The sequence below is a fragment of the Fukomys damarensis genome, unplaced genomic scaffold, assembly GCF_012274545.1.
Source record: "Fukomys damarensis isolate Sample0158 unplaced genomic scaffold, DMR_v1.0_HiC HiC_scaffold_19, whole genome shotgun sequence".
Classification (NCBI taxonomy): domain Eukaryota; kingdom Metazoa; phylum Chordata; class Mammalia; order Rodentia; family Bathyergidae; genus Fukomys; species Fukomys damarensis.
The window spans coordinates 46,994,763-47,004,559 of NW_022900931.1; the positions used below are offsets into that span (position 1 = coordinate 46,994,763).

Consider the following 9,797-nt stretch of genomic DNA (forward strand, 5'->3'; position numbering starts at 1 on the left):
GGGGCTTGTGGCATGTGGTTGGAGGGAGGGCTGGACTCAGAGCTGTTGTGAGGAGGTAGGAGGTGAGAATTGGACTTGAGACGTTTCGTGGAGGGAGGTTTTGAAAGTGTTAAATTCTAAGTGTGAGGGGGAAGGGCCTAGGCGAGAATTTGGGTGGAAAAGGAGAGAACGAAGGTTTGGGGACTGGGGAGAGTGTCGGTGTGACAAGGCAATGGAGAAAGTGAGAGACGGGGAGGAAAGTTTGGGAGAAAGGGGAATGGGATGGGAGATGGGGCAGTGGAGCTGCACGGGTGATAGAGATTCGGGGGTTTCCCTTCCCCCTGTGGCGAGGAAGAGAGCCGAGTTAAGCAGCATCACTTGCAGCCAATTCTAATTGCCAGGCCCTTAGCTTTTAATAGGGTGGGAAGGGCAGAAGGGAATGGTCATGTGGGTTTGGAGAATTGGGGTTGAATGAGGGTTCAACTGGATTTGCTTTCCAAAAGGCTCTCTAGCTTACTGCTCTCTTGTTTTTCCTGGTTACAGAAGGAAGGGGAAATAGGGAAGCTGGTGTGGAGTGTGGAGTAAAGGACTTTTCTAGTTTTTAGTAATTAGTATTACAAGACTGGGGAAACAGACGCGGCTGTATCGGAGCCCTGTATTCTGAGAAGTCTGAGGAGAAAACAGAAAAGACTGGCATCTGGAAGGCTAATTCAAAGAGTCCTTTAGTTCTCCGACTCTTCTTTTGCTGTTTAAGTGCTAGGAGAGAGGGGGGTTAATAGCATATATAGAAAAACGTTCCCTGCTGACATGTAGATGTGTGAGTGGATGCTGCCCCAGTGGGTATTTCGTTCTCATTGTGTGCTAGTTAGAGGAAAGGGCAAAGACTGAATTTGAAGGATAGTTCTAGTTTGATAAGTGATGGGAAGAAAGTGCTTTCTTTGACTGTAACCACTTTCCTCTCTAAAGATGAAAGTCAACAATAATACTGTAACAAAATAAATGGAATAAAGAGTTGAGAAGGACGGTGAGAAAGTTACCAGAGGGTAATGGGCTTTCCTGGAAGCTGTCCAATTTGAGACCTTTTTGCCATGAGACACTGGGACTGGAAGTTCTTAGAGCTGATATTATTTTGTGAATTGACTAACCGGGAGTTAGGGGAGCTTAAAGGTTTTGTTTTGTGAGTCAGTTCTTTATCTTGGAGTGGATCAATTTGATTGAAATAGCTTTAGGCTTCTTTGAATTTTTGCGACTAAAATTGACTAGCACTGTCAAAATAAAGCTCCAAGTTTGACTCCCCACCCCATTTGTTTTGTTTTTGTTTTTCTGCTGGCTTTGAAACTTGTGCTAGAAAGACCTGGGAAATTAAGTTTCTTCCAGAGGTAAGTCTGGAACTTTTTGTTGTTTTTCAGACAATGGGACAATGAAAATGGCATGAGCTATGTATTGGGTAGATGCCATGGAAAATGAGTTTTCATCTACCTGAGTGCCTTAAGATCTTTTGCATTCACTGTCTCTTCAAGTACCTGGAGATAGGAGGGAAAAGAGAGTGGAAGTTAGATGGCTTGGGACAAACAGCCAGCTTTGGTTCTTGTCTTTTTGGTCTGCACTAAGAGAAACACTTTAACATATGGGAAGCTGTATTACTGCACTGTCTACTAAATCTTGTCCTTAGAGGGTTGCTGAAGCACTTTCAGTGCATGGGAAGGCTTTCCTTTAGCTTTCTTTCTCTCCCAGCTCTTCAGAGTTCCTGGAATCTTCTTTTGAAAACATACTTTGTAAACCCTGACTTCCAGATACTTGGTTATATTTTCTTAGTCCCATCAGCAAGGGCACTTTATATGTCCTCTAAACATGGATGACGTTTCTCTTATTCTTTTTTCCTATGTTGTTTTCACTTGGCATTTCAAGAGATCCCTCTTTTTTAACTTCCATATGATTTTCTTCTAAGAACTTCTGCGAGTCAGGTATCTGTAGTTCTGTGAACCTACAGATATCATCTCTTTGGGGAAGAAACTAGGTGGCCATTTTCATTTCAAAGCATTACTCTTTTTTATTTCTTCCACATCTTCAGGGCCTCTGAGAAAGTCAGAGTACTCCAAAAAGTGCAGGTATCATCTCCGGATAGGATGACAATAGACTGCTTGACCATGGGAAACTCAACAGAAAATGACCCAGTAGGAAGAAATCCTGTTTATACATGTAGACTGTCAGTGTCCCTGGGTTTACTTAGACCTTCCAAAAGAAAAACAAATAGGCGTGGTGGCACACGCCTGTACTCTCAGCACTTAGAAAGCTGAGGCAAGAGGATTCCAAGTTCCAGGGTAGTCTGGGTTACATACTGAAGTCAAGGCCATCTTGGACTACTTAGTGAGACAGTGTCTCAAAAACACTACCACCAAACCTAGAACTTCAGAAATACAGCAGTTCACATAATTAAAAATTATTCTTGGAGGGGAGAGGTCTTGAGGGGAGGGGACAGGATAATAAAATAAATAGAAAACAAAATACACATTCAAATCCTGTTATTACTTTGTTTTCCCATCTATTAGAAGTTGTGTCCATATTGGCCAAATCAACATAGTTACCTAAAACTCCTCAGTAAATGTGTATGCATTATCTAGTCAATAAATACTCAATTAAAAAAAAATTATTCCTGGGACACTCCAGCGGAGGCCTCATGTTAGTATCTCATATAGAGCCTAACAAGCCAGTAAGTAGTAAGATATTGTTTACTGGAGTGTTTGTCTCTTAGTCTGTAGTGGTGTTCAGATGCCCAGATCGGAGTTCTTTTAATCCTTATTTTAGAGAACATTCTGATACCTCTCAACTAGAATACCTGTATTTTAGACTGAGCTCCTTTGCTTCACTGCCACAGAAAGCTGAGTGTATTTGGTGTATGAGGAGTTTGGTCATGTTGTTTTAATCCTGAAGATAGATTTCCAGAACTCCCATCTTAGTTGCTGAGTGAGTTAACTCATAACCCTAGATGATAATTAAGCGAGAGAGCTGCCTATTATCCTGTGTCAGCCTCCCGACATTTCTCCCAAGGACTTGGCCTTGGGAATCTTCTGCTGTTTTGCCTCATTGACTAGGTACTCTAAGTCTGATCAGTGACCTAACGAGGAAGGGTCTGCTTCTGGTAAATTTCAGAACTTTAAAAATGTGCCAAGGCTACCATAAAGGGCTGGGGATTTAGCTCAGTGGTTCTGCTGCTTGTAGGCGCAAGTCCGGAGTTTGATCCCTGGTACCAAAAAACAAAAACAAAAAACTGCCATAAAGCAGTAACAAAACAGCATGATACTGGCATAAAAATAAACATACTATGGAGAAAGAATAATCTCTTTAAAATAATTATTTTTAAAACTAAAAAAAAAAAAAATGCACCAAGTGCTGGGGGATTAAGCTCAGAGGTACCTTGCCTGCCTTAAAAGAACAAGGTCCCGAGTTCAGGATGGAGGGCAGTGTGCCTGAAGCTTAAGAGCAGGATCTTTTGTATCTGTCTTGAAGAGGATGGCATTTCTCTTATTGTCACAGAACTCCAGATTGGACTAGGTCAAAGTAGACCTTGGATGGGGCAGAAGGGAATGTGGCCCTACCACACCTGCTGTTCACCTTAATGGCAACAGCAGGTGGCAGAGGAACCAAGGCTGAGGTAGGATGAAACTCCTTTGTGCTAGTTGGACTCAAGAGTTAAATGATCTTATGTCTTTTCCTCTGGAATATTGTTTGATGGATTTTGGTGGTGGGGGGGCAACCTAATGTCTTCCTTCTCCAGTTCCAGTGTGTAAAAAATACATGCACCCTTTTAGCCCTTTACATGCTTCACTCAGAATAGGGTTTCTCATCCTCAGCATTACTGACATTTTGAGCTAGACAACTCTTTGTGGTGGGGGACTCTCCTGTGCATTACAGGGTGTTTAGCAGCAACCTTGGCTTTGTTACATAATGGTGACAACCCTTTTCCCCTAGGCATGACAATCAAAACTGTCTCCAGACATTGTCAAATATCCCTTGGGGCACAGATTTGCCCTTGATTGAGAACCATTGACCTAGAAGCTCTGATAATTCCTAGTACCTTGGCTAATTCAACCTAGGATTAAGGATTTAAAGGTGGCTAGAAAGGTCCCAAACATAGGGAGTTAACCCTCAGGGGATTGAGTCTGTTGTAGAATTGCATCAATTGATGGATAATTGGGACCACAGTTTTCCCATATTTTATTTCATTTTCCAGTGGCAAAGCATGTGTGGACATTATTTCTTCATTTCCTGGGCTGTGAGGACCCTTCAGTAGGGAACTGTAGGGGAACCTGCTGTTCTGATTGGTTGAATATGAAACCTGCCCATCTGCTTTCTTTGGGAACCCCATAATCAGCAGCTGGCCAAAGGGAACAGGTGGGACAGGGAACACAGAAGTTGTAGGGACTCTAAGGAGGCTCAGTTTTCTCCTGCTGCCTGCTATGAGCAAGATGTTATTTTCCTTCAGGACTTCCATTTGTACCCAGTGACAGCAGCAGGTGAAATAAGAGAGGAAGAAAGGGAGAACCAGTCTGTAGTTGAATAGCTGTTTCCTGTACTTCAGGTGGTGGGGCATCTGGGCTCTAAACTATATGGGTTAGAGTTCCTTCCTGCATATCAGAACCCAGGGTCTGGTATTAAGTGACTCTTAAGGGAATAAGTACCTCTGTGCTTCCATCCTTGGCATACTTGCTCCTCAGCTTTCCGAATCCCTGTCACTTTGGTTCTGCTGAAATCGTTTATCATCTTGTCTACCCCTCTGCTTGTTACTGGGGATCCAACCCAGGGCCTTGCACATCCTGAACATGCATCCCACTATTGAAACTACACCCTCTACCTCTCATTTCATAACTGATCTTATTGTTGAGCAAGGTAGTATGGTATAAATAGTTCTTTGTGGTCTAGGGGCAGCAGTGTCTAGCCAGAATATATATAAGATAACCTAGTATGTTTTTAATGGTGTTCTTTCACCTTGCACTTCTTTTTTTTTGTTTTGTTTTTTGAGACAGGGTCTCACTATGTAGTTCAGACTGCCCTGGAGCTCACTGTGTAGCCCAGGCTGGTCTCGAACTCACAGCGATCCTCCTGCCTCAGCCTCCCAAGTGCAGGGATTACAGGCCTGCGCCACCATGCCCAGCCTACCTTGCACTTCTTAATTGGTATTGCTTGTGGTGATCTCTTCGAGATTATGTTCAGTTCAACCACAGATGCCAGGCTCTGTTCACTACTAGGCATTAGGGATATAAGGATGAGTTTGAGTAAAGGTATAAGATCCCAATGATGAGTGTAACTGTACTGTATACCTAAAAAGTACCAAAAACTCAGTGATTACAAAAAGGATGAATTTGATTTAGTTCCTCTGCACAAGTTTTACGGATCTAATGGGATAATAAATACACAAAATAATTTTAGTACATTGATATAAAGGAAACATGAACACTGATCCATAAGAGGACTCCCTAACCCAGGCGGGGGGTATAGAGAATGCATTTTGAAGATGGCATCTGAACCAACTCTTCCAGGACTGAGTAGGAGTTAGCCATCTGAAAAAGGGTGGTTATGGGTGTGTGGAATAGAGGAGGAAGAGGGCATTCAGGCAAAGGCAATAGCCTGAAGAAAAGTAGAGCAGTAAATTACTAAACAAACTGATAATGTTAGAGAATAAAATAGATCAATGTTAAAGAAAAGAAAGTGGATGTGGTGGGAGATGAGGTTGGATCTTGGAAGGCCTGGTATGCTCTATAAGGAATTTGAGTATTCTAGGTAAGGAAGGGTACTTGCTTCTTAAACAGAAAAGTGATGTCGTCTTTTGTGCATATTAGATAGCTAACTCAGGTGTGAGGGATGGATTTAGGTGGGCTAAGATTGGTGGTAAGGAGAACTTTTTTTTTCTCTCTTCAGTACCAGGGATCGAACTTAGGACCTTGCACTTATGAGGCAGGTTGTGGTGTTACTGAGCTAAATCCCCAGCCCCAAGGAGAACTCTTAAAATAGGCAGTTGCAGTAGTCCAGGTGAGAGCGTATTGGAGTCTAAACCATGGCAGTGGCAGTAGAGGTGAAAAGGTGGGGCAGATTTAAGAAATAGAAGGAGCGTACTGTATACCTAAAAAGTACCAATAAACTCAATGAGAAAAAAGATACAAACATAAAAAGCTTGAGACCATAACATTAGAAGAGCTACACTCTGAAAACAAAAACAACAACAAAAAAACAGAAGTAGTATCAGCAGGAATTTAGCATTAGTTGGGTGATTGGAGGTGGTGATCAGAGGGTGGACTAGTACTGGAAGGCTGAAAATAGCTGGGTCATTGGCATTACCCAGGATGATGGAGGAACTTTGTGAATCACATGCCAAATTATATAATGTATATAGGGCTGTGAAGTTTTGATGAGTATCATGAACCTTCTGAGCAGTTACGCTTTTGGACTTGACTGGATTGTAAGAAAAATGAAGAGAGTTTTGTAGGGGTTGTATCTGAGACACAGGTCAAGGATGCTTATATCTTTAGTCTTTTTCATGACCATTTATATAAGGTTTAAAAAGTGATTTGTAAGCCGGGCGTGGTGGGGCACGCCCATAATACCAGCACTCAGCAGGCTGAGGCAGGAGAATTGCTGTTTGAGACCAGCCTTGGCTACATAGTGAGTTCCAGGTCAGTCTCAACTACATAGTGAGACCCTGTCTCAAACAAAAACAGAAACAAAAAAAAGTGATATGTGTGTGTGTGTGTGTGTGTGTTAAGAATTCAACGAGAAAATACAGAAAATGTGTGTGTGTGTGTGTGTGTGTGTGCATTTTCTCACTGGATACTGTTTTTTCATCCCTTTTTATAGGTAAGGGTACTGAGGCTTTGAAGTTAGTGACTTTCAAAGTCACACAGCTGCCACGTGTGGTGGTACACATCTATAATCCCAGCAGGACATTGCAAATTGGAGCCCACCTTGGGCAATTTAGCAATTTAGTGAGACCCTGTCTTAAAATAAAAGGTCTGGGAATGTAGCTCAGTATGAAGGTCCTAAGTTTAATCCCCAGTACCAGATGGAAAAATGTCACATTGCTACATAATTTGTTAATGACATAACAGCCAGAGTTTAAACTAGTTGTAACTAAACATTCTGTTTTCTTGTTAATCCCTAAATGCACCCTCCATATTAGTTAAGAGGAAATTCCCTGTTTTGAAATCTTGGTGTGGTGGTACAGTTTGTAATCTTAGCACTTGGGAGGCTGAGGCAGGAGCATCATGAGTTCAAGGCCAGCCTGAACTACATAGCAGGACCCTATAATAAAAACAAACAAAAAAAAGAAGTGAACTTGGGAGGAGAGAAGGAAGTTTATGTTTTTAAGAAACAAACAAAAAAACATTGTTTTGGGGGCAAGAGGAATAATGGGAGCAGTATGTGTAGCAACTTTTTCTGAAGAAGTAGTACTAAAATTGATATAAGATTCCCATTCAGGGGAAGTGATTGTATTTCAGTAGAATCTGGATTTACAGTACAGAGAGCTATAGGCTTTTTTTTTTTTTAACAAACTTTTTTTTTTTTAACAAACTGTATTAAGTAGTAAACTGTACCAGGTATTATGTTAGGCACTAGGATGAATAAAACTGGCTCCTACCATTGAGTGGCTCACAGGTTCTTGCCCTGTCCTCACAGTACACTGGGGATTATAGCTGCTGAGCAGAGATTCTGGACAGCATTGTGTTCCTGAGCCCCCAGCATGGCGGGGCTAAAGCGGCGGGCAAGCCAGGTGTGGCCAGAAGAGCATGGTGAGCAGGAACATGGGCTATACAGCCTGCACCGCATGTTTGACATCGTGGGCACCCACCTGACACACAGAGATGTGCGTGTGCTTTCCTTCCTCTTTGTCGACGTCATTGATGATCATGAGCGTGGACTCATCAGAAATGGACGTGACTTCTTACTGGCTTTGGAGCGCCAGGGCCGCTGTGATGAGAGTAATTTTCGCCAGGTGCTGCAGCTGCTACGTATCATCACTCGCCATGATCTGCTGCCCTACGTCACCCTCAAGAGGAGAAGGGCTGGTGAGGGTTTTTGGGTGGCTGGGAACACTGGAATCAGGGAAGAGTTCTGGGAGGCCTGGAGTGAGCAGCATAGGAGTTTAAGTGGGAGGAGGGCTTGACCTTGGGGAGTACCCAGGATAATCATGAGGCCCACTGGAAGAAATGAGGGGTGTGCTTTCCCCTGAATGACTTTTCTCCCCTACAGTGTGCCCTGACCTTGTAGACAAGTATCTGGAGGAGACATCAATTCGCTATGTGACCCCAAGAACCCTCAGTGATCCAGAACCGAGGCCTCCCCAGCCCCCCAAAACAGGTGAGAAGATAGTACTCCTCATAATTTCCATAATTAAGCAAGAGGACACTGATCATATCACATTCCTGGTTTTGCCAGCTTACATGAAAGGATGCGGTCTCCTCACATCTAACAACATAAAAAAATCAGGTGAGGTATAAGTGCTTCATCTGTGCCTGTGTTTGCTCTTACATTGTGTCCTTTCAGGTCATAGTATTGATAATGCTTTCAGTGCTGAGTCTAAATGATTCCTTCCACATTCTCAAAAGAGTGTTTGAATTCCTGCCTTTACCTTACTGTATTTTCTTCCCTTCTAATTTCTGGTCAGTGCCTCCCCATTATCCTGTGGTGTGCTGCCCCACTTCGGGTCCTCAGATGTGTAGTAAGCGGCCAGCCCGAGGGAGAGCCACACTTGGGAGCCAGCGAAAACGCCGGAAGTCAGTGACACCAGATCCCAAGGAAAAGCAGACATGTGGTGAGGAAGTTCATAAATTCCACAGGTGGAGTGGGCTTAAGGAAAACTAGGACTGTTGGGATACTGGACAGCTTGTTATTTGGTGCATAGCTCACATCGATTGCTATTGCAAAGTGAGGTTAAATGGTTCAGTCTTCAGAACTCTTCATCTTCATGGCAGGATACATTTCACCTCTTTGGAGTTAGTACTCAAGGGGCGGCCAATATGACACCCTTACTGTAGGAGGAACCAAGTATTAAAATGAGCTGTGATGTCTGTGAGCATCTCCTACAAGCAGGGTGCTGTTTTTGAGTGATACAAATAATGCTAACCTGGCCATGTCCCATTTAAGGTAACCTGCACTTAGCCAAGAATTTGAGATTTGTAGAAAAGGACTAATTCTGGGGAAGTGGCAGAGAAGCTGTCAGGTCATGTTCCCTACTTTGCTACTCTGCTGTTCTTTTCCATTTTCAGACTTGGGTTGTAACTTAATCCTCACCATAACCTCCTTTGCACATCTTTTCTTTCCCACAGACATCAGACTGCGGGTTCGGGCCGAATACTGCCAGCACGATACTGCTCTGCAAGGCAATGTGTTCTCTAACAAGCAGGACCCACTTGAGCGCCAGTTTGAGCGCTTTAGCCAGGCCAACACCATCCTCAAGTCCCGGGACCTGGGCTCCATCATCTGTGACATCAAGTTCTCTGAGCTCACCTACCTCGACGCATTCTGGCGCGACTACATCAATGGCTCGTTACTAGAGGCACTTAAAGGTGTCTTCATCACAGACTCGCTCAAGCAAGCTGTGGGGCATGAAGCTATCAAGCTCCTGGTGAATGTGGATGAGGAGGACTATGAGCTGGGCCGACAGAAACTCCTGAGGAACTTGATGCTGCAAGCATTGCCCTGACCTTTCCCCTTCTCACTTTTCTGGGGACTGTTCCCACCACCCGCCTCTGGAGCTTACATATGGTTCTGGGGTTTGTTCTCTGCCCTTTCAACCAATCACACCCCTGCCACTTTTTTTTTTTTTT

The 9,797-nt window shown here is 43.5% G+C and overlaps 1 protein-coding gene across 1 annotated transcript; it reads left to right on the forward strand.

The window, feature by feature from the left end:
- Positions 1-6: 6 nt before the first annotated feature.
- Dedd (death effector domain containing) lies at positions 7-9,791 on the forward strand. The gene is made up of 5 exons (XM_010616623.3): positions 7-1,358; positions 7,648-8,036; positions 8,221-8,328; positions 8,636-8,782; positions 9,297-9,791. Exons 2-5 carry the CDS (start codon positions 7,712-7,714, stop codon positions 9,671-9,673), a joined length of 957 nt encoding a protein of 318 aa, XP_010614925.1. The 5' UTR covers positions 7-1,358; positions 7,648-7,711; the 3' UTR covers positions 9,674-9,791.
- The last annotated feature ends 6 nt before the right edge of the window (positions 9,792-9,797 follow it).